This window comes from Zingiber officinale, chromosome 4A (assembly GCF_018446385.1).
Source record: "Zingiber officinale cultivar Zhangliang chromosome 4A, Zo_v1.1, whole genome shotgun sequence".
In the NCBI taxonomy this organism is placed as follows: Eukaryota; Viridiplantae; Streptophyta; class Magnoliopsida; order Zingiberales; family Zingiberaceae; genus Zingiber; species Zingiber officinale.
Genome location: NC_055992.1, coordinates 35,875,547 through 35,900,945, shown reverse-complemented (window position 1 = coordinate 35,900,945; position 25,399 = coordinate 35,875,547). Strand labels below are relative to the sequence as shown.

Genomic DNA, 25,399 nt, shown 5'->3' with positions numbered 1-25,399 from the left:
CAAGGGAGAGGAAGACGTGGAAGAGGGTCGAAGGTTCTCAATACTCAAACGACCCATGATCACTCTCCAGTTCCACCCATCCGTGATACTTATATTGAGAAATTACCTGTGTCTCTGCAGCGTTATATTTCTCACACTGTTGATGTTCAACCTGATGGTCATTGTGGATTCAGGCAATAGCTGCACTAATTGGGTATCTTGAAGAAGGTTGGGTTCAAGTACGATTTGAGCTTATAGAAGAGATTCAACAAAATAAGGATCTATATGATCAACTTTATCCAGATCCAAATTTGGTAACCAATCTATTATTCTTATTGAATTATTTCGAGCAGTGGGCACCAGAAATATATTGGATGGACGCTATGCCTTTGGGAATTGTCATCGCATCAAGGTACAATCTTGTACTTCATACATTTGGTGAGAATATTGGGAGTTGTTTTACTCACTTGCCATTAAGAACTCCTCCAGTTCCAAACCAAGAGCGTCGAGAAATAGCTATTGCTCATATTGGCAATCACTTCGTACAAGTTTTCTTATATCCTCATTATCCTGTACCACCCATTCCAACTTGGTGGTGGCAACATTCATCGTATGAAGCTAAAGGATGGGTCACTCGTTACAGGACACGCGCTCATTTGTGGTACGAAATAATAGGTGCATCACCACCAAATGCATCGGGAGCAGAATTTGGAGGCAATATTGATTAAGATTTCTATTTTTATATGTTTTTATGTTTTTTTTGTATTATTACATGTACTTTTCATTTGGAAAAAATATATTTGTTCCTAAGTTATGAATGTGTTCATTATTAATTGTTAGTATTTTTTTTAGTTTTAAATACAAACTAAAAATAAATAAAAGATTATAAACATATAAAAAAATTATTGAAAAAAATAAAACTGAAAAAAATTTGATAAAGAAATTGATTAAAAAAATTAATAAAAAATTAAAATTTAAAAAAATCAATTGAAAAAATATAAGTATTATGAAAAAAATAATAAATTAAATTATTTAAAAAATAAAAATAAATAAAATTTATATAAAATTGAAAAATAAAGTATTGATAAAAATAAAAAAATAAAAACTAAATAAAATTTATATAAAATTGAAAAATAAGGTATTGATAAAAAATAATAAATTAAATTAATTAAAAAAGTAAAATTAAATAAAATTAAAAATATAATTATATGAGAGTTATTTTTAAATAAAATTAATTAAAAAATTAAAATCAAATGAGAATTAAATGAAATTAAAAAAAAACAAAAAAATAAAAAGGGGAGGTGGAGGGGTACATGCGTCTTTTGACAGGGAGAGAGAGAGAGGGGAGGTGGAGGAGATGTGGGTTGACCGGGGGGGGGGAAGCAGCCCTCTTTTGGAGTTTATTCGATCTTATCTGTGTCAGTACCTGCACATGGCTTAGGGGTGGGTCCCACCGAACCCCGAGTGGGCTCCACCCACCCATGAGTCTGTGCAGGCACTTAAATCAGGTTTTTGAGCGAGTAGAGGAAGTTCTGAAGTGTTATTATATTTAGACTTTGGAAGCAAACGAAAACCTGTAAGGGCACATGTGCAAGACTAGCAAGCTCAATTTTTGTGCAAATTGGTAAAGAGTTGAAGATAGTTACCGGAAAAAATATCTAATAAATTTAGTTAGTCTTATTTATTATTCTTAGAGTGATTAATTTAATCTCATGAAAGTTTTTTTTATTAGCTATTAAAGTAAATCAAAAAGTATGTATAGTGGTCAGCTTAGAAGTTCAATATTTTTTGATTGTGCTTTTCATTGGAAGAATTTTTTTTTACAAATATATCATAATTGAGGATCAAACCATAAATACTTGAGTGACAATCTGGATGTTTTATCATGACATCATAGCCCCGGGGATAGATAGCTACTAGAAGCATATGTGGAAGAGATCAAATCCTCTGTCCCCAAATTTCTCTGTCCTCGTGTCCCTTTGCCGATCGGACGGACCAGATTACATCTCAAGAATGCCTTGCACATCACGAGGATACTGCACACATCTTAAAGATGTCATGATGTCTTAAGATGTAATCTAGTCTGTCCGATCGGCAGGAGACACGGGGACAGAGAAATTTGGGGACAGAAGATTTGATCTGTATGTGGAAGTAAGCAGTGACGGATCCAGGAATTTAAGTATAGAGGGGTGATCACGATCTTGTTAGGATCGACGGTCGCGGCTAGAGAGGGGGATGTGAATAGCCGACCCCAAATTCGCGTTTCTTTCTACAAATCAAGTTAGCGCAGCGGAAAAATAACAACAGAAACATAAATGGAGAAATCAAACCTCAAGCACAGCGATGTAACGAGGTTCGGAGATGAAACTCCTACTCCTCAGCATGTCCGTAAGGTGGACGAAGCCTATCAATCTGTCGGTGGATGAGACCCCGGAAAACCGGCTAATAGAAACTCCTTCTGGGTGGAGAAACCTCGCCACAAACTTCTTGCAACAGCAAGAATGGAGTACAACCAATAGAGAAAGGAAAACAAGAACAATATGAATGTAAAAACACTTTGCTTGTCTTCTCTTCAACTGGAGTTCGATGAAGCAGCAACTTCACGATGTCAACAGCAGCTGATCACCCAGTCGAGGGAAGCTCACACGAAGCTTCAGGAATAGGGAGCTCAGCAAAGCTCAGATCGCAAGAGTGAGGAAGAGGCAAGAATTTTACTGTAGAGGCCCTCGACCTTGATATATAACCTGCGAAGAAGAAGACACATAAACTAGTCGTTGTGTCGCAACTCGACCGATCGGCACCACCGATCGGTCAGGACCTCTCCGATCGGTCTTGGGACCGATCGACCTTCTTGATCGGTCCCGGACGATCAGACGCTTCACGAGAGTTGCCCAACTCTCGATCGGTCTGTGGACCGATCAGACTCAGTGGATCGGTCCACGCACCGATCTCCCTCTTCTTCTCCCGATCTTCGGCTCGATCGGTCACCGCACCGTCGGGTAATTCAGAAACACACTATTTGGTTCCCGATCGGTCACACCGATCGATCACCAACGTATCCGGATCGATCACGGACCGATCCGGGTTTAAGCTCGACCCTAAACCCTACGGTCAGAACGAGCTACCGAGCCCTCTCGACCTGTCCGGAGAACGAGCTACCGAGCCCTCTCCGACTCCATCCGGTCCGAGAACGAGCTCACCGAGGCCCTCTCGACCTAGTCCGGAGAACGAGCTCACAGCCCTCTCCGACTTCATCCGGTCGAGAACGAGCCTGAGCCCTCTTTGACCTAGTCCGGAGAACGAGTTACCGAGCCCTCTCGACTTCGTCTGTCGAACGAGCTCCCGGCCCTCTCGACCTAGTCAGAGAGCCCGAGCCTCTCCGATGCTTAGTTCGTCCAGAGAACGAGCTCCCGAGCCCTCTCTGACCTAGTCCGGAGAACGAGCTGCCGAGCCCTCTCCGACTTCCCATGCCAAGCTTCCATACTTGGACTTCTCCCGTGCCAAGCTCCCTGCTTGGACTTTTCCGTGCCAAGTTCCCTGCTTGGACTTTTCCGTGCCAAGTCTCCATACTTGGACTTTACCCGTGCCAAGCTCCCTGCTTGGACTTTTCACCAGATGTCTGGTCAACCTTGACCTATCTGAATTTCCCTTGCCTGGCTTCACTCACCAGGACTTTCCAACTGCCTGGCTTCACTCACCAGGACTTCCAAACTGCCTAGCTTCACTCACTAGGACTTTTCCGTGCCAAGTCTCCATACTTGGACTTTTCCGTTGCCAAGTTCCCTGCTTGGACTTTTTCCGAATCAGGTCAATTCAAGTCGGGTCAACCAGGTCAACCTTGACCAAAGATTGCACTCATAATCTCCCAAGTTTGTATTTTGTCAAATATCAGAATACAACTTTTCTACTCTCATCAAACATCAGAATAGAACTTTTCTATTCTCGTCAAACATCAAAATACAACTCGAGTCAGGTCAACTCGAGTCAGGTCAACCAGGTCAACCTTGACCTAAGGTTGCACCAACAATCTTCCCCTTTTTGATGTTTGACAAAAACCATAATCAAGTTAGGTTAACCCGATAACCTAACTTAGGTTTTCCAATGTTCTTCCTTGAACATTCTCCCCAAACTCTAATGTTCTTCCTTGAACATTCTTTGGACATTCTCCCATTCTCCCCCTTTTTGACACACATCAAAAAGAGTGAATCAAGGTCAAGAGTTTCTTCCTAATGAAAGTCTCATACCTTTCATTGAAACCCTCAATTTCCCCCTTGATACTAAAGTCAACAATCAACTTAGTGATAATCTCATATCACTCAAGTCTTTAGAGTAAAAACTCTCCCTAAAAGTCAACTCCCCCTTAACTAATAGGTAAAACTCCCCCTAAAGGTCAACTCCCCCTTGACCATTGCACCAACAATGTCTTGGAGAGTTTCAAACCTTTAGAAATCCAAAGCACAAACTTCATTGTTAACTTTCAGAAATTTCAGACAACACAATCGAAACTGGCACGCCCTGATCGGTCACTAGACCGGTCAGACTTCACTGGATCGGTCCCGGACCGATCCACACTTCTCTGGATCGGTCCAGTGACCGATCCAGACTTCCCTGGACCGATCAGCATCCCCTCTGATCGGTCCACAAAGCTCTGATAGGAATTTCTGATTTTTCTCCCGAAATTCAGAAACCCCTAAAAAATCACAGAAAATTCTAAAAATTGTAAAATTTTGAGGATACATTCCTCATAACATATATTATCATGGAAAAATAGTTTTCTATGAAAATAACTTCCATTTTCAAATCTTGATACAAAGTTTAAAAACTTTGAAATAGTTCAAGTTTACCTCAACTTTGTATCAACTTGCTCAATGATGAATGCTATCACTAGAAAAGCTTCATCAAGGTTTTTCAAATCAATTTTGAAATGATTATAAACCATTCAATTTAGGACCACAATCTTAGGGTTAAATGTACATGACTTGTACACAAGCTTTCCCTATGATCCTCCATTTTGAATTAGGCTCATCTAGGTACAAGAACTATGCACCTTGATCCTAACTCATGATCCTAATATCTCACACACATCTAAGGTGTATCAAACACATCCAAGTCAATTTTGATGTGAGATATGGTTTAGGTCATCTTAATCTAAGTTCTCATGCATTTTCTAAACAACAATTTGATCTCCATATCAAATTGTGTTTTTATCCTTAAATCAAATTAATTGATAAATGGAAGAGATGATGACATGACATAAAATAATATCATAAGTAAAAACATATGCCAATGTCATGATGTCATGTCATAAAGTATGAAACTTAAATAAGGCATGACATATAGCTAACCTAAGTATTATCATGACATTCCAAATGATAATAAATTAAATATGATGTCATGACATGACATATGGCAAACAATACATGGCAAATAATATATAAAGGTATAGAAGATACCTAATTCTAGCCTTAGTTGCCATTTTTGATAGTTTTGATCATTTTACCATAAATTCCATATTCCTAAGTGTAATAGACCTAAAATCATATACTAAAGGTTTTTAGATCACTATGTGCCAATTAGATTGACCCTAGAGAATTCCTCGAATATGGTTGGCACATGCTAATCACCTTAGGAATAGTTTTCCATTTCATTTTCAAGGCTTGATTACACATTGAAAATTCCTAAAGTGCCACCTTTTGCCATGATTAGGTTAACTACCTATTCAAGTAAGGTTGGCACACCCTAAACCATCTAGCGTGATAGAATCACGCTCTTAGGAACCCAATATCTATTGGAGTTCATTGGGTTCACTAAATATTCACTAGGGATGACTTCCCTAGCAACTCTCCTAATGACCCTCCTAGGCTTTAAAGCCTTGGTCATTTGGGACTCATCAAGATCAACTCCAGGGGTGACTCCCCTTGTGACCTTGGTGATGGTCTTTCTAGCCCTAGGTCTTGTTCCATAATTGAATGGAATATTATGATAAGTGGACTTGACCACTTGAGTCTTAGGTTTGTGACCCAAACCTCTCATGTTCTTGGGCTTTGATTTTTGACCCTTAGACCCTTGAGTTGACTTCTCTAAATTCTTAAGGGTCTTTTCTAAATTGTCAAGTCTTGACCTCAAGACTTGATTTTCCTTTTCTAATACCTCAAGTTTTAATTTGTCATTCATCTTTGTGGTATTCCTAGGCATATGTCTAGTTGTTTTGGGATTTCTACCTAGGTTCTCCTGAGCCTTAGATGAGTTAATTCTAGGGTTAGTATTTCTAGAATTGTCCTTACCTAGGTTAACATGTTTGGAACCTAAGCATATGTATCGGTTTCTATGGTTGTCATTCTTATCATTATTGACAATTGCAAAAAAACTACTAGCATGCGTCTTATTAGAATTGCAAGAATGTGCCTTAAATGATACCTTAGGGTTTGCCTTGGCTCCCCCCATAGATGTGCTTGGTCTCTTGTCCTTGTGAGGTTGCCTCCCCCTCGGACATTGGCTCCTATAGTGTCCCCTTTGCTTGCATTGGAAGCACACCACGTGCTCCTTGCCCTTGCGTATCGGGACTCCGGCTTTCTTGACCTTTGGCGCCGGTGGAGTCTTCCTAATCCTCCTTGGACATTTACTCTTGTAATGCCCAAGTTCCCTACACTCGAAGCACATTATATGTAATTTACTTGAAATTAAGTTGCTTGAGTTACCTAGGGTTGAGGATGGATATACGCTCTCTTCTTCATCCCTTCCGGAGGTAGAGGCTTCTTCTTGCACCAATCTTGATGAAGAACTCTCCTCCTCTTCTTCCTTAGATGTTGAGTAGCCCTCAACTTCTAATTCCATACCTCCATGATGTGAGCTACTTGGCTCACTTGACTCCTCTTCATGACTTGAGTTGGAGCTCTCCTCATGGAACTTAGCCAAGTTGTTCCACAACTCCTTGGCATCGTTGTATCTACCTATCTTACGCAAGACATCATTAGGTAATGAAAATTCAAAGATTTTCGTTACCTTGTCGTTGATTGTGGATTAGTGGATTTGTTCCTTCGTCCACTTCTTCTTCTCGAGAGGTTCTCCTTCTTTATCTACCGGAGGAATAAAACCTACTTGTACACAATTCCAATTTACTAGGTTAGTCATAAGAAAATACTTCATTCTTACCTTCCAATACGCGAAGTCGTCGCGATTGTAGAAGGGTGGAATCGTGATGTCTTCTCCAAGTCGATCCATTCTCTAGCTTGTGCTCCCCCGGGTGTTAATCCGTCGAAGAGCAACCTTGCTCTGATACCACTTGTTAGGATCGACGGTCGCGGCTAGAGAGGGGGGTGTGAATAGCCGACCCCAAATTTGCGTTTCTTTCTACAAATCAAGTTAGCACAGCGGAAAAATAACAACAGAAACATAAATGGAGAAATCAAACCTCAAGCACAGCGATGTAACGAGGTTCGGAGATGAAACTCCTACTCCTCGGCATGTCCGTAAGGTGGACGAAGCCTATCAATCCGTCGGTGGATGAGACCCCGGAAAACCGGCTAATAGAAACTCCTTCTGGGTGGAGAAACCTCGCCACAAACTTCTTGCAACAGCAAGAATGGAGTACAACCAATAGAGAAAGGAAAACAAGAACAATATGAATGTAAAAACACTTTGCTTGCCTTCTCTTCAACTGGAGTTCGATGAAGCAGCAACTCCACGATGTCAACAGCAGCTGATCACCCAGTCGAGGGAAGCTCACACGAAGCTTCAGGAATAGGGAGCTCAGCAAAGCTTAGATCGCAAGAGTGAGGAAGAGGCAAGAATTTTACTGTAGAGGCCCTCGACCTTGATATATAACCTGCAAAAAAGAAGACACATAAACTAGCCGTTGTGTCGCAATGGCTAGGGCCCGGACCGATCAGGCACCACCCTGATCGGTCCAGACCTTGGACCCTCCCTCTCTGGGACCGATGGGCACCGTCGTCGGATGTCGATCCTTGTCTAGTGAGCTTTCTCCTGAATGTTTAGGGTTTTGTTGTGCATCTTCTTCTCCCGATCTTCTTTTTCATATTTTTAAACTATTTTGTTTCATATCAAAATAACAATAAATACTTTCTCGGCAATTCTAGTGGATCCCCTAAGACTTAATTTGATGCGATCTCGATCTGGATCTGATCTGAAGAACAATAGCTTTAATAGCTCTTCGTATGAAGAAGAGTATGAACCCCCAGAACTTGAGACAAGATGCGAGCCCTCTCCGACTTCATCCGGTCCAGAGAACGAGCTACCGAGCCCTCTTTGACCTAGTCCGGAGAACGAGCTACCGAGCCCTCTCCGACTTCGTCTGGTCCAGAGAACGAGCTCCCGAGCCCTCTCTAACCTAGTCCGGAGAACGAGCTGCCGAGCCCTCTCCGACTTCGTCTGGTCCAGAGAACGAGCTCCCGAGCCCTCTCTGACCTAGTCCGGAGAACGAGCTGCAAAGCCCTCTCCGACTTCCCATGCCAAGCTTCCATACTTGGACTTCTCCCGTGCCAAGCTCCCTGCTTGGACTTTTCCGTGCCAAGTTCCCTGCTTGGACTTTTCCGTGCCAAGTCTCCATACTTGGACTTTACCCGTGCCAAGCTCCCTGCTTGGACTTTTCACCAGATGGATGGTCAACCTTGACCTATCTGAATTTCCCTTGCCTGGCTTCACTCACCAGGACTTTCCAACTGCCTAGCTTCACTCACCAGGACTTTCCATCTGCCTGGCTTCACTCACCAGGACTTCCAAACTGCCTAGCTTCACTCACTAGGACTTTTCCGTGCCAAGTCTCCATACTTGGACTTTTCCGTTGCCAAGTTCCCTGCTTGGACTTTTCCCGAATCAGGTCAATTCAAGTCGGGTCAACCAGGTCAACCTTGACCAAAGATTGCACCCATAATCTCCCAAGTTTGTATTCTGTCAAACATCAGAATACAACTTTTCTACTCTCGTCAAACATCAGAATAGAACTTTTCTATTCTCGTCAAACATCAAAATACAACTCGAGTCAGGTCAACTCGAGTCAGGTCAACCAGGTCAACCTTGACCTAAGGTTGCACCAACAGATCTGAGTTGAGCGCGACCAATTTTTTTAACAGTTAATTGATTATATATAATTAAAAAAATATTTTTTAAATAACTTTGCGTACAGGAGAAAAAGGTATAATATTATGGAAAAATCGTGCAACAATATTAAACCAGTTTACTGACAAATATGTGACAATTGCGTTATTCAAGACTCCATTTTCTGAAAATGCTGTAAATTAGTTCATTGTTGATAGTATTAAAAACATCTTTCTCTATATAGACTACCAAACTGTCATTCATCCATTTATCTTTAATTCTATTTCACAAATCTATTTAGACAATATTCATTGTCGAAGACACCCTTTAAATAGTTACAGTAGCAACTGAAAGAAGTAAGAATAGCTCCATCATTTGATAAACCAAAAGAAATACAATAAAGGTAATTATTGATCCATCCATAGATCCAGTCCAGTTAATTTGTTCCCTGTGATAGAGTTTAGAGTGTGTCGTCCACAAATATCAGTGGATGTTGCCTGCTTTCTCTGCCTAGTTGTGATGAGCTGATTGACCAGTGGGATATGCCGATGGTGACAGGTAGGGAAGTAGATGGTTGGGTTGATTTATAGAACTTCATCGGAGATGTAATTTCCCGGACTACTTTCGGTAGGAGTCTTGAGGAAGGAATGAGAATTTTCTAGCTTCATGATGAGTAGGCTCTACTTGTTGCCGGTGCCTTGTTGAAAAACACTTATGCCAGGTTACAAGTGAGCACCAATTACAATGACAACATGATCTCTTTCGATGTAAAATTAAAATCATGGATTTAATTTTCCTAGAGTTAATTATCTACTAATCTATTGATGCAGGTATTTGCCCACCCGAACAAACACTAGAGCGAAAATAGATAAAGAGGTGAAAGATATTCTTCTGCGCTTAATCAAAATAAGAGAGGAGAGTATGAAATCAGGCGACGCAAAGAATGACGACCTTTCGGGCATGTTGCTGGAGTCCAATCAGCAACACCTCCAAGAGCACGGGGACGCAGGGTTGAGTCACGAGGGTTGAGACGTCGTTTGCTTAAAGCATATGACGCGTAGGGGTCGCTCAATGCATTTAAAAGAGAAAAAAATACTTCAAATGAAGCAAACGACGGTATCCTCCATCTCAAGCTTAAGGATCTAAGAGGTTTATGATTTATGGAGACTTATAGAAGTGCAAGCAAGTAAAGTTGAATGAAATCCACTTCTCGCAGACAAAATGCTCTCTCTTGAGCCCTAGTTGAATGAATAACATTGAAGTTGACTGAACTATTGATAAAATTCTTGAAATAATGATGTAGTGGCATAATACTTTCTTAGTTTTCTAAATATTTTAGGATCGAGTTTCAATTTTGATGAATTAACGAATGAATTTTCTTTAATGGATGATTGACTTAAGAATATTGGATTGACAGGTCATTTGATGTGAGCGTTGAGACTTCTTCGTACAAGAATCGTCACATCTCCTTTACTCTAAAAGATTTTCAGAAAAAAATATTGAACTAGGTAACATTGAATCTGGGACTGCTAGTTCGACTCCATAGAAGTTTCCGACCGACCGCTAGGGTAAATCGGGAAGCACTCGTGGAGAGCAGTCTAGAAGCCCAGCATCTAATGGTGGTATGTCCCATTTGAAGGAAAAATCTCTATAAATGCATTGTGGCTAGGGATTGAATCATGGATACTAGATGTCTTTCCATTACAAAGTAGCCTGGTGCTCTAACCCTCTATTTTGATAGGGTGAGTGAAGTTCATTAACGGAAGAGGAAGGGAGGGGAAGTAAAGTATTTATATTCTCCTTATTTGGGAGGGAGGGAAGATTCATTAACATAATATGTGTTACCGTGTTTGGGAGGAAAGTGAAGGTAACGAAAGTTAAATATATAAAGTTACAAAATTACCCACATTTTTGTTAAAAATTTACGCGTTCAAGAATCTAGTGCATCTTACATACATTTATTAGTTAAGACTTACGTATTCAAACATTTGTAGCTCATTTGTTAAAGTCGATGTCGACATCAAAGTCAGTGTCGACGTCGACATTGGCGTTGGCATCGAAGTAGGCATTGAAGTTGGCGTCGAAGTCAGCGTTGGCATCAAAGTTGACGTCGGTGTCGACGGAGTGCGAGCGTCGGGCGGTGCAAGTCGAGCGGCGTGAGTATTTTTCATTATGATACAAAGAATATCTAAAATAATGATTTTTAGAATTAATATAATAAAATAGGGATACAATTGAAATACAAATTTTTTTAATTCCTTTTACCCTTCCTTACACTCTAAATCGAGGGGGATAAGAAATTCTTTTATTTCATAGATAAGAAAGGTTAAAAATTATCCTTCTTTACTTTTTCTTTCCGTAGCTCATTTTTCCCAAATAAAATTTTAAATTTTTCTTCCTCTTCTTTATCCTTCCCTTCCCTCATCCGTAAAAGGTTGTTAGGTTAACCGTTTCAATTTATTCAAATTTGTTAGTAAAGCATTAATATTAACACCGAAGTAGGGCCATGTTGAGCCCGCTTAGGGCCTGCTGATACCGTAATTGGACCACATTGAGCCCGCTTAGGTACTGAAACACACACTGTAACAGGGCAATATCGTGCCCTGCCATATCTCAGTCCTTTCTCCTCTCGATCGAACGCATTCACGATCACACAGAGCGATAGAAGAAAAGAGCAATCGATGACGGAATCCAACGACAATAACTCAATGGCGCAGCAACAGCAGCTTCTCATACAGCAGCACCAGCAGCAGCTCTTTCTCATGCAGCAGCAACAGCTCCATCTCCAACAGCAGCAACAGCTACAACGCCAGAAGCAACAGCAGCAGAAGCAGCAATCGCAGCCATCGGCTCAGCATCAATCGCCTTATAGCCTCCTGCAGCAGCAGCAGGCCATCTCCCGCTTCCCCTCCAACATCGACGCCCACCTCCGCGCCCCTGGCTTGCGATCCCTTCACTTCCAGGGCCCTGCCGTTTCGCCTTCCGCCTCACAGCTGCCTTCAGCTGCTAATCTCCACCATCACCCTCCTCAGTCCCAGCCGGCGCGATCATCAGGCTTAGGGGTAGGTGTCGGAAGGCCCGGGAACCCCTTGGAGGTGGAAATGGCCCAGAAGGATGCCATGATGGTCTGCAACCCTGACTTCAAGCGCCCTTTTGCCTCCGTCGACGATGCTGTGCTCAGGTATTTCCTCTTCCTAGGGCTTTGCCTTTTTCGGATTGCACCTTTTATCCTCCTTCACATCTTAGGGTTTCTATGCATCTTTTTCCTTTCCATACAATAATCGATCTTAGTGTTGTGTTGGTAAAGGAAATTGGTAAAGGAAATAACTTGCATTTTACACTGCATATATTCTGAAAGGATTGGGAATTATGGCCTGTTAAAGTGGATGATGCAGAATCTGAAAAACTGGAATTAGGATTCTCACAGGATAACAAAATTTCATTTCTCCCTAGGATCTGGTTTCATTGTTCAAATACATCACGGCTCAGATTGTAAGTGAGGAAAAATATAGCGATTATGTTTCTAGATTTGGAATTCATTACGAAAAATAAGATATTTTCTGGTATCAACCAAGGGTGAGAATCTTACATGGTTAACTGCCGATACATTAAAAAGCAACTCAAGCTAGAGTGGAGTTGGCTATAGTTGTAGGACCATGTATGTATTCTAAAATAGCTGTTTGCTTATCTGAGCCACTGTGCTTCATTGTTCTTTACATTGAAATTCTGAGTTCCATTTGCTTGTTTATTAGCTGTTTGCTTACACTGGATGCATGATCATAGTGTTTCATTCAAATGCCTAGCAGAGCACTACATTCATCTCTGCATAGCTGCACAAACCATCTCCTAATAGATATTTATATTATGCCAATATTCTTCAACCTTTATATTCCCTTTGACACTATTTTTTTTGTTTTTTCAGCTTTCGTACATCTAGGAATATCCTTCCTCACGCAAGTCTGTATTAGTGCCACAAGGATCACTATAAGTGTCTGGATTTGATGAGGATCAAACTAGCATTTGTAGGATCTGTTAATTGATAGAAATTAAATTTAAAATTTGCATTAGTTAAAATGCATAAAAATTCGAATTAGGAAGTGAAAGAACAAATCAAGGGAACAAAATTAGCCTTGTTTCTGTATTATTTAACCTGCAAAACCTATTAAATTGTTATTAATTTTTCCGAATAGGCAGGTCATGATATGTATATCAAAAGAACCTTACTCCTAGACTTCTGCAAGGGACCCAATATGAAGGAGCTATTTGTTTCAGTGAGTCATCTTTAGGCCTTACAAGTAGGATGATTTTTGGTGTCAAGCCAAGACTTAACTGAAGTAAGGAGCATATGTCACTTTTTAGTCTCATAAAGAGTATTTTAGATTTTTAGGTCATTTATGTCTGGATAAAGGCCTTAATGCGAGACTTCTTGGAAGAACTAGTATTGACCTAAACTTGAGCATTTTCCTGTTGATGTTTTTTCATCCTTGTACTTTATTGCTCGTTGCCAGCTTATCTATTGACTATAATTATCCGCATAGTAAGGCTATTGGATTATGAATCATCATTATCTGTTTAATGATAAATGAACTACCTTAGCATTGTTTTCTCTTACTATGATTAGCATTGTTATATTCTGCAGAAATGGTCATGCATATTTAATTTTATGTGAAAGTGTTTTTGGCTAACTCAAAATCATAATTTATGCTGAAGAACTAGCTTGGTCAACATTCGAGTTCTCTCTCTCAATCTTTTTCACTCAAGATATCAAGATTGCTACACCACTGGAGGAAAATTTTTTTTGCCTTTGAAATAAAAATTGAAAAACCATTATTTTGTTTGCTTAAATTATAAAGTGACCTTGTGATTAATGACATCTCTTTATTTGGCTGAGTAATTGTGGGTTTTGACACGGGATCATGGACATTTGAGTTATGATAGGATCAGTTAATTGTCCTTTACATCCTGCTCTTGTATATTTGATTCTCTAGGTCCTTTTCATAATGACACAAGCAAGGTTCAAAATCTTGAGATGTGATGGAGTTTCGGTCTTTGATTAGAATATTGTGCCGATGTTTTGATGCATAGTGCCATTGACTAATTGGAAGTTGAAGGAAGAAGGAGATGAAGTAAAGATTGTATGTGCCGAGTGGCATCAGGTTTCGGTATTTTATTGGAGCAATACGTTTTTACCATTTCGCTTGGTATGGTACGAGATTTCATACCATGAACACAAGGATAGTGGTTAGGAAGTATTATGTCATTTTTAGGGGATTTAATTGTGAGCTAATTAGACCGAAAATATTACACATTGACGAGGTCCGGTTCACTCCTTTTCCAAGTCATTCTATACTGTTACTTAGAGAATAATTAGTGTGGAAATTATTATGTCTAATGAACATAGGTGGTTGAAACCTGTTTTGCTTATATTCTCCTTGGAGGCTACCGACATGCCATGTAAATGTTCACGCAGCCATTTTTGCTCATAGGAAAAAAAGTATTAGGGCTCATTTTCTTAGCCAGTCCATTCTACCATGATATAGATTACCGTCATTGCTCATTTATATTTACACCTCTCAGATTGGTAAGTTTACAACTGAGCTCTAATCTATTTAAAATTTTATATGTAACGTTTCCCTTTACGTTCAAAAATATCATAAAACCCCAACTTATTATATAGATATACTCAGTGTTATGGCCTCTCAGCTAACTAATTATTGGAACTAACAAAAGAGATGAAATTATCTTTGGACTATGCTTTTTCTTGGATGAAGTGACAAAAGAGAGAAAGATTTCACTAAACTGCACTTTTCTTGGATAAAGTGACAATCAATCTCAATATATTTCCTTCTTCAATTAAAAATAAGATTGGAAGCAACATTCATGGCAGCTTGAGTTTGACAATATAATTACTCAATTTTCATAACTTAATCGTTAACTCTTTGAGCCAAATAAATTCACATGTAGCTAGAGCTATGACTTTATATTCTACTTTTGCACTCTACTTGGTTCCAACAATTTGCTTATTGTCCTTTCAAGATATTACGTTGTCTCTAAGTAGAATGCAATTCTCGATGAGGATTTTCTATCTGTAGAGAGCATACTCATATCTATATTTTGTATACAACACAATTTATAGATGTCCATGGTCACATTATATGAGTGCTGAAAAACCTATCCTCGAACATTCTTAAGATATAGAACCCTCAAGGCTGGTTCTCAGTTATGGTACAAACCTTATGGAATTAACTAATCACACTTGAAAAAAAATGAGACATCATCTCTCAATGACTGTAAGGTAATGCAATTTTCCAACTAGTCTCTTGTACTTCTCAAAATTTGATAACAATTTCTTTTGTATTAGTCTTGCATTAAGGTCCAGGGGAGTATCAACTAGTATTGCTCTTAATATACCAGCCTTCTTGAGCTTTAGGTTGCTATGATCTTTAATTTTAAACTACTGGTGAAGATTTGTTTTCACTCTTGTGATTCTGATATAGTTATCATCGAGAAGTAATGATGATATCATTCACATAAGTGATAAGTATGACGTTTTGCAAGGGAAGAAGTATGATAAAATACAGACGGATTTATATCTGTAATTACCCAAGATGAAAAAGAGTATAGCTGAGTTTACCAGACTATACTAAAATAGATTTCTTCAGCCCATATAAATACTTCAATTTATAGGTCAAATTAATCTCCCTCCGAGCAACAAAAGCAAGGCGGGTAGTTTATATAGAAATTATTCTTGATGTTTAATTGATGTGATGACCACTGAAATATAGTTGCCATTGTAAAAAAGCAAAGGTAATAACAATGTAACAAGTAATCAACTCCATAAATTTGAGTGTTATTTAGTCACCAAGTGAACTCTCAATTGATCCATAATTTCTCTTGGGAGGATCTGTATAATGAATACCCAATTACAACAATTATTGATTTTGTGGAGGAAAGAGGAACCAACTTCTAAGTCTATGTAAGACTATCTCATCAATTATAATATGTTGTCATCATGAATAAGGCAAACCCTTTGGAACAATTTAAAGAAGAATGTGAAGTGAAGGAAGAAATAAGGTAGAATAGCTAGATAAAATAAGAGACATATCTAAAAAGAGGATGTGAAGTAGTGAACTTAGGAGCCAGGAGTACCTTTTTGAAAAGCTATAGGGAGATCAAGGTGAGTGACAAGTTCTGAGATAGTCTATGGTGCTGGAAAAGCTAGAGAATCTTGAGGAGTGGTTGTAACAGGCTCAACTTTTGACCTTTTACTATAAGTCCTTAAATGGTTGAGGCTTTGATATTACTACTTCTATAGGAGAGGATGATGAAGTAGGGACGCATAATCAAGGAACAAGAAGAATTGGATTAGGAACTGGAAGAACTTTTAAAACAAACAGAAGAACAAAATAAAGTTAAAGAATGTTACGACTATTAAAATAAAAACCTGTTACAACCCAAGAGAATGACATTGATATTTTCTTACATGTGAGAATAGCTAAAAAAAATACATATTTGATAGATCTAGTAGACAATTTTTCTCTACCTGGAGATACAAGATAAACAAAACATGCATATGCAAACACACATAGTGGGAGTAAGTAAAGGGAATCACAAATTGTGAAGAGGATTTGACTATGAAGATTTGGGAAAGATATGATATTTATAAAGTAACATGCAATGAGAATGACAATTCCAAAATTAAGTACATGTGAAGTTGTAATATACAATTGTTTTAACAGGATGTCTAGTTTGTCTTTCGGCAATATTATTTTTTGAGTGTATGGCAACATGAAGATTGATTATCAGATACATTGGCTAGAATGGAAGGATTTAAAAGGATTTGAAATATATCCTTCTTGGAGTGTGAATGACAACTAGGTGTCTGTTTTTCTCTGTGTAATATATGCTATTAGGGTGTATGGGAACATGGAGATTAATAAGTATATTTTGGCTAGAAAGGAAGGATTGAGAAGTATTTAAAAATTATTCTTTGGCTTTTGTCACTTCTCAATTTTTTTTTATAAATATTTCAAACTGTCTTCTAATTTCGGCATGGCAAGAAGAGAGACAACTAAAAAGAATTCAGAATGCTGTTTTTATAAGAAGTCAACTCATTCTAGAGTAGTAATCAAAGTAGGTAATTTAAAATCAAACTTTGAGTATGCATGACCAAATATCAGACTATACTAAAAAAATTAGTAACAAATCACATTTTATATATTGAGTTGACAGGACTTAACATTAAAGACAATATCTAATAGATTAGACTTTTATAGGTTTTATGTTTTTTTACTCATTTTTGTTAATATATACACATATATGTTTAAATATTGACTGCATGGACCACATACTACTTGCATACACATTTTCTAAAACCTTGCATTACCAAATTTTATAGGACCAATGTATATTGTATATTAGAATCATAGAATTAAAGTTCTGATTGGTAGAGGGAGATCTAAGAATATGCTGTCCAGAGCAATTAGCATTGATTTTAAACATTATACTTCTACATAGAGTTAAATAACACAATAAGATCCTATGTAGTTGACCGCTTTATGGTTAGCAGTTAAGGGCCCCCCATCCAGCCCTGGGGACCACTTCCGAAGTTGGGGATCTTTTGAGTTTACAGTCAAGAATATTTTCCAAACCAAGTCTTGCTTTTTGAAACACTTGCCTTTTACCATTTTGTTATAAGTTGTTGTTAATTTGTGATCTATGTTCCCGGTGAGAAGAATTTTTAGGTTTCTTTTTATACTTGCTTTTTGTGACCCTTAAAATTCCTGAGTTTTAGAATAACACAATCTATGCATTTGTGGATCTGAAAGTTTGATTACTAGGCATAATGAATTATGTCTATGACGCTGCACTTAGTTGTCTAAGCTTAATTCCACTTGAACTCTGGTAATCACATGGTCGACGAGATGTGAGCTGATGACAAAAGTATAAGAAATTTGAGATTAAATTTTAGAATCTAGAGATAAGTTCAGTAAATCTAAAACTGAATATATGAAATATTATTTTAATAATGTGAAAAGAAACAAGGAAATATTTGAGATGGAATGACATGAAATTGTTGTGAAATTTCTTGGATATATCATTCACCTAGATATTGATGAAGAAACATTTAATAGAACAAAGAGCAGGTGCTTGAAATGGAATGGAACTATTAATGCTCCTCTTTAATTAAAAATAAGATTTTACGAGTGATATGAGAACCAAGGTTTAAAATTTCGACTCGTATCAAGATTTCAGTCATGGACCGGAACGATACGGTTTCGTATCATACTGTGCCGATATGATTTCGGTATTTTTTAATTATAAAATATATTAATTTTGAATAAAAACTAATTTAAATATTTAAAATACAAAAATAAAAATAAAATATTTTTTACAAAATATATATAATTAATGGGATAATTTTATAAGAGTTTAATTAAATCTATTTAAATTATCCCTACTATAGCTAGGAGTTGATTGAAATTATTAAACTATTTTTATTTAATCTTTACTGTGTTTGAACTGTTGCGCCGGTTGCGTGACTGTCGTTGCCGCGAGCCTCGTGCGACAAGTTCACCACGGGCGTGCGACGAGTTCATTGCGGCTAGGCTCTTGCGATGATTCCGCCGCGACTACTGAGCTCTTGCGACGAGTCCATTGCGGCCGCGGGGCTTGCGAGATGAGTTCACCGCGGTCGTTGGAGCAGGGCCCGCGCGATGAGTCCGCCATGAGTGTTGTTGTCAGTTTCGGTTTGCAAGCGGAACAATATTTTAAAGCCTTGTATGAACTAGAGTGTCATATGTTAAGATCTATTTGTGGGATTAATAGCAAAGATAAAATAATAAATATTAATATCCAACTATAGTCTAGTTTAGTTTTATTAATAAAATTAGCCAATAAAAAATGAGTCCGGATCCTCTAGTCCGCTTTTCCTTGGTCCCCTCTCGGTCCCCTTCGTAATTGCGACTGGATCGCGGCTAGAATCTGGCCGCAATTGCTGCAATCCCTCTCTGGGTTCACATTTCCACCCAAGTTATAGTTTGGGTTGGGGCAGGCTGCCGGAGGCCGCAGGCAGTGGGCGGGAGGTCGTGCTGTCGGGCGCCAAGTAGGGGGCCCGGCCGCCTGTCCCGACCAAATTATAACCTGGGTGGGAATGTGAATCTAGGGAGGGATCACAGTCAATTGCGGATGGATTCCAATCGTGATCCAACCGCAATTGCGAAGGGGACCAAGAGGGGACTATGAAAAAGTGGACCTGAAGATTTGCCCTAATAGAAAATAGACTAAGATGGTTCAAACATATTTAGTTGAATTGATAGAGTTAAAAGTGAAAAAGCTCGAGAGAGGCCCAAAACAACTCTAGTTAATGTAATTATTTGTAATTTATGAAATTTAGAAATTGCTAGTGAATTATGTTGCGTAGGTTTTGGATAATAATTATGTAGCCAATTTGAAATAGTCAAGAATAACATGGTCTGATGATTTCCTAGTAATCTCCTTGCTAAAAGTGCATGGGTTAAAATGCTTATGTTTTTCAATGATGACGATGATCCTTGAGCTGCTGGAACTTAGATAAGATGATTTTCTCGTCTCTATAATCTTCATCTTAAAAATATATGGGTTGAAAATCTCTGTTTTTTTTCTCCCTTGCAAGAGAGAAGGCTTTGGAAACTAGGCAAAAAGCAATAAGGATCCTTTGAGTCACAGAGGTTCAATTAAGATAATATCCTCTTCCCAGTAATTACGGTGTGTTCAAAATACATGGGTGAAGAATCTTTTTTTTTTACTCTCTTTTTTATGAGAGTAGGTTTAGAAACCCAGACAATAAGCAATGAGGCAAGAGGTTTGCTAATAGGTCATGATTGTCTTTGTGGATAGATAATATATAGATAAATTTGCTCTTAAATCTTTTTGGAAAGGCCATCAGTTAGCCCACAGAAAATAAAATAGAATTATTACAAGTTTTCATCTCAAAAAGATGGGTACTAAAAGATTGGGGGAAATGATTGATAAACAGAGGCTTTGCTTAATCTACTCTTTTCTTTTCTTATTCTAAGATTTAGTACCACATTGAATTTAATAAAATTTTATCCATTGATAAAGCTTGTGGTTCTATTTGTTTCTTTAATATTCGAAAATCAAATTATAGAAATTAAATAAAAATATTTGCAAGTCTTTTTGAGGCTTCTTTATATATATATGCCTAGAAAATTAAGCTGAGATCCTGGTCCATACAGTGCCAACAATGTAACCAGTGTCTGTGGTAATTAATAGATGTTTTCGGATACTCTGTTAGCTGTTATGCAGTATTTTCTTTGTTATTGGTGCATGAAACCACAAACATATTTTGAAATGTCCAAGGTGAAAAACCATTTGGAAATATATGAAGTCAAGAATGGATCTTAGCTGATTAAGCTTCACTTTCTATGTAGATTTATGGTGATTTGTTTAAAATTGAAGTCAACATAGATTAGTTATGGCCTACAGGTTTTAGAATTGGTTACATAAGCACATTTTCTGTTATTCTTTTTTTTTTTGTTGTTGTTCATTGTTATCTTTCGATAAACTATTTCTGCAGTGACATTTAGTACGAATGTTCTATCAATAAGATTGTTTGTTGATACAATTGCCATTGCCAATTCAGAACCTTTGTTGTCATCATGTCTCATAACTGTACTTTTTATTAACTCTGTTTGGTTTATGGTCAGTGATAAGGGACATTAGATAAGTTCTTTTGAACAAATTGTTTCTGCTCTTTTTAAAGATATTTCTCCAATCCTGTCTACAGAAACATAAGAATCGATAACTGGACTTTTAAATGTTGTTAACCATTATCAAGCCTTTAAGGATCTGCTCACTGACTTTGCAAGTGTTCAATGTGCTTCTATTGCGGAAAAATGGTCTGAATGTGTCATTGTCAAAAATAGTCCATGGATAGAGGATTGACCTCCAGTCAATTGCCCCATTAGGCAGCATCTCAACTGCAGCATCAATCAAGCGGTTTTTTAGTATTCCACATTCCAATGGTTCACTATAGTTGAGTTCCTTGCTATGTTGCATGGATATGGATACAGGTATCGTATCAGATATGACACGGATATGGTGAAAATTTTTGAAAATATAAGACACGACACAGTTAGGATATGACGATTATTAAAAAATAAAAAAATATTATATATATATATATATATATATAATATCTCGTATTAAACATTAAAAATCCTAGAATAGAAAACCATGTTCATATTACATTAACCATAATATCCATTACAAATAAAAAGTAAACATAACAAAATGCAACACACCAAAGACATCTTAAATAAACAAGTAAAAAAAAAATCAAACATCCATATCTCATCACCAACACCGCCTTCGTTAGTAACTAAGACTGACTCCAATTCAGGTTCATCAAAAGACAAATTGACAATTTCAAGGATGGCAACACCCTCTATGCCAATGGAATCAAATCCATCTGCTCCAACATCCCACATCTTACTTTCTCTTTCATTATAATATGGACTCCTAGATTAAAGACGAAGATTATAGTGAATATATACCAAATCTTCCGCTCTTTGTGGTGTTATCTTGTTCCTCTTCAATGAGTATATGAAATTGTAGGTGCTCCAATTTCTCTCACAACAAGAAGAAGAAGATGGATGCCCAAGTAGCTTTAAAGCTAAACTTTGAAGAGTTGGTGTAGAAGCACCATAGATAACCCACCAGTTTGTTGGACACATCAAACCTCGATCACGCATTGAATCATTATCAGAAAAATCATCAATGGCAGCTGAAAAAGAGGCAAACTCCTCATTAACACTTATTCGTTTGGATGAATTGGAGTAATATCTTTCAATGCACTTTTTCCTTTCCCTTAAAACTTTGATGTCCCTATGAGGAAGACGATTGGGAGATTCTTGGAGCCACTCATGGCTATAATACCTACATTAAAAGATTGATAGTTTAACATCATTCATGAACTAATATTTCTAATTTACTAAAACTTAGAAAGTTGAAAATTTTTAGAGCTTTACCTTGGATTCAAAGAATGCGCCAAACAATGAAGAGGTGTATTGCTTTCATTATCGCTCCACTAGAATATTATGAACAATCTCAAAACTTTGAAACTCCACTATGAGGCCCCTTTGAGATAGCAACTCTCATTTTTTTCTATCATTTCATCCTGCCACTCATAGACTAAATGAAGACAAGGTTGATCAGTGTCTTCTTTCCTTAACATCTCATAAATTGGACTTGTGACAGCAAGTATATAATCAATTTTTTCCCAAAATTGATCATCCAATATCTTGTACTTCACTACTCTGGCGGGCTTCTGCGAACAGCAGCGGACGACGGAGAGAGGCGGAGAGCGTAGGAGATAGGCGGAGAGCATAGGCGAGCAGCGGAGAGCATTGGTGAGCAGCGGAGAGCATGGGCGAGTAGCAGAGAGCGCAGGCGACGGCGGCACAGGTGACGGTCGCGATGAAGAAAGGTCGCGTCGCGATGAAAAGAGAGAATCAGGAGCAGGGAGTAATTTAGGGGTTTTTATTTGAATAAGTAGCCCTCATAATTTATTATTTTTCAATTTTACCCTCGAAATTTTTATTTTTTTTGCAATTGAGCCCAAACGTGTCCGAAAACGTGTCTCATCGTGTTCTAGTCATATCTGACTAGTCAAACTTGTAAAAAGTCAATGACACGGTTTTTGCCGTGTCCGACATGCTATTTGCGTGTCGTGTCCGTGCCCGACATTTTTGGAAGTGTCCGTGCTACACTGGTTCCTTGTACTTGTGTGTTCCCTCTATTCTCTCCATTCTTCCTAAATTTTCCACATTTATGGTGACATTTTGCCTACTAGTTCTTCTCTGGAATCATTTCATACAACATTCTATGTTTTATCATGCTAAAAACATAAAATTTAAGATAAAATTCTTTATGCATACCATGAATGACTGGTTTCTCAATTTTCTCTGCACCTAGAATCATGAATGACCTGATTCATAGTTTGCTCGACCTTTTAGGCTTCTGCCCTATCATGTGGTATCTGATTATGAGGCAGAAGAAGATGACAGAATTCTTGATAGTGATACCACGGGCCAAATATTTTCACGGATTCAGCAATGGGATAATAACATTCTTGCAAAGATTGCAGAGTTCACCACAACATTTGAGAAGCAAGTCCTTGCTTTCGACATAATGACACAGAAGAGAGCCCAAGGAGAATTCAGGTCAGAGGAGAGACTTATGGTTGAGCAGGCATTGCTACAAGAAGAGAAGCAGGCTCTGTTGGGAATCAGAGTCAGAGCAGAATTAGAGTCTAAGGAGACTGCTGGAAGGGAAGCAGCAGAGGCCAAAGTACAGGTAGCGACGGCTCAGGCTGAACATGCTCGAGCAGAGGCACAAGAACGTGCAGAAATGTATGCTCGCGCCTCAATGAGGGTGGGCTCAGCTGCCCTCCCTGAAGCAGGTCCTGGTCTCGATATTGTGCCAGAACAGGGTGGTAACATGGACGAAATTCATCAGTGGGGAAATGCTCAAAGAGAAGATGAAGAGCCGTCTGAGGATTTCTTGAATGATGAGAATGAACCAGAAAACGGAGACACTGGCACACAAGGTGAGTGGCGAGAAGCAGGGAAGCTGGACTTAAATTCTAGGTGATAATAATACAAGTTGGCTGAGGCTTTCTAGTTTGCATACCTCATGGGACTGTGCCCTGAAACAATGTCTTGGCTGATTACAAATTGTAGCAGGATTGGCTGCTTGTTCCAAAGCAAGAGAGTGCATTTCCTGAATTCAGACAACAGATTATATAGAAGTGCACCCCTCACCTTATTTATGCTGCTATTTTTATTTTGTTTAAAGATTCAACTTTTTGGTAACATTGTTTTTGGAAGCAGAAGTCATGCACCTTTCAATGTTGTTATGCTTGAACTTTGTGGAAACACTACACTTTAGTGCTAACTTGTCAGTGAGGAAGATAGCGAAGGTTGGAGATTCAGGATCTCAATACATTAAATGGTAATGGTCATGTCTCTTTTTTTGTTTGGATATAAGAGAGTTTTAAGTTCCGTAATTCTTCATCTCTGACTTTCCACGGGAATAATGTGTTGATATAGGACTCAATGTTGTTGTACATGGACAAAATTTCATTGTTGGCCTACTGTTAGTACCTCTTTTTTTACATTATGCTTGGTTTCAAGAGTGGACATATTTGAAAGTAATTAGTATTCATTACTTTGGACTAATACCTTAGACGCCGAGGGGATCCTCCTGCATTTTGATTACTGGAGAAATACTCATGTCAGTCGAGTATCTCAGGAAAAGAAGATTTTTTTTATTTTTGAAAAATGTGAATGTGTTTGATAATGAGTAAAAACAATGAAGTATCCCCTTTTAGATCCCATGATTGTTGGAGAAATATTGATTAGATACCCTTTTTAGATCTAGTGGTTACTGAAGAAATATCTAGCTGACCTCGATATCGAGTGTTCTTTTGAGATCTTATGTGTAAAATTAATGCAGAACGTGATAACGCCGACGCCAAGTGTCTCTTGTCGCTAGCCCCATAGTGAGATGAATGGAGGTAAATTAGGTGCTGAGCAACTCCTTAAGTGGAAGAGTTATTTGTCGCAGCCGCAATGGGAACATAATGAAATGATGAAATAACTAAGATTGATAATTGATACTTAGAGTTGAGTCACATTTGCACAACTTTTAGATTAGGCCACAGTGAAATGATTTGTATATCTTTGCTCATTAGTAGAATTACTAGATGAGATTAGATGAACTTTCTGGGGATGATGTTGTTTCATTCGCACATATTAGTTTTAATTGTAGGTTTTGCCTGTCTCATACGAATATTTTTGGTTTTATTTTGAATGCATTGCCTACATTACATTAGCATATTCATATTAACTTTAGTATTTTTCATCTTTTTGGTTCGGAAGATTACTCTTTTATATTTCATATTAACTTTAGTATTTTTCATCTTTTTGGTTCGGAAGATTACTCTTTTATATTTTATGTTAATAGGACGTGCAGATCTTGACATTTGGGCACGTTTGGAGGTGGAACAAACATCGGAGCAACACACCAGAAGTCCAGCATAGAACATGGGTAGGGTATGTCACCTGACACACCCATGTCTTGTGCTGTTAACGTTCTAGAAAGCAACACGACCTAGCCATGTTTCTCACCATGGCCGTGTTCAGCGCTGTGGGTTTGATGATGAGGTTCCAGAATGCAACACGGCCAGGTCGAGTCCCTTGACATGGCCGTGACATGTGATATCCAATTGACGACACCCCTAATTTTTAAAGTATTCCGTTGGAGACTTGGTAACGTTTTGAAAGCAATAAAAGGGCATAGA

General features: G+C 38.3%; 1 protein-coding gene across 1 annotated transcript; it reads left to right on the top strand.

The window, feature by feature from the left end:
• Positions 1-11,629: 11,629 nt before the first annotated feature.
• LOC121969808 (SWI/SNF chromatin-remodeling complex subunit SNF5-like) lies at positions 11,630-24,037 on the top strand. Its single transcript, XM_042520064.1, has 2 exons — positions 11,630-12,214; positions 23,052-24,037. Exons 1-2 carry the CDS (start codon positions 11,715-11,717, stop codon positions 23,686-23,688), a joined length of 1,137 nt encoding a protein of 378 aa, XP_042375998.1. The 5' UTR covers positions 11,630-11,714; the 3' UTR covers positions 23,689-24,037.
• The last annotated feature ends 1,362 nt before the right edge of the window (positions 24,038-25,399 follow it).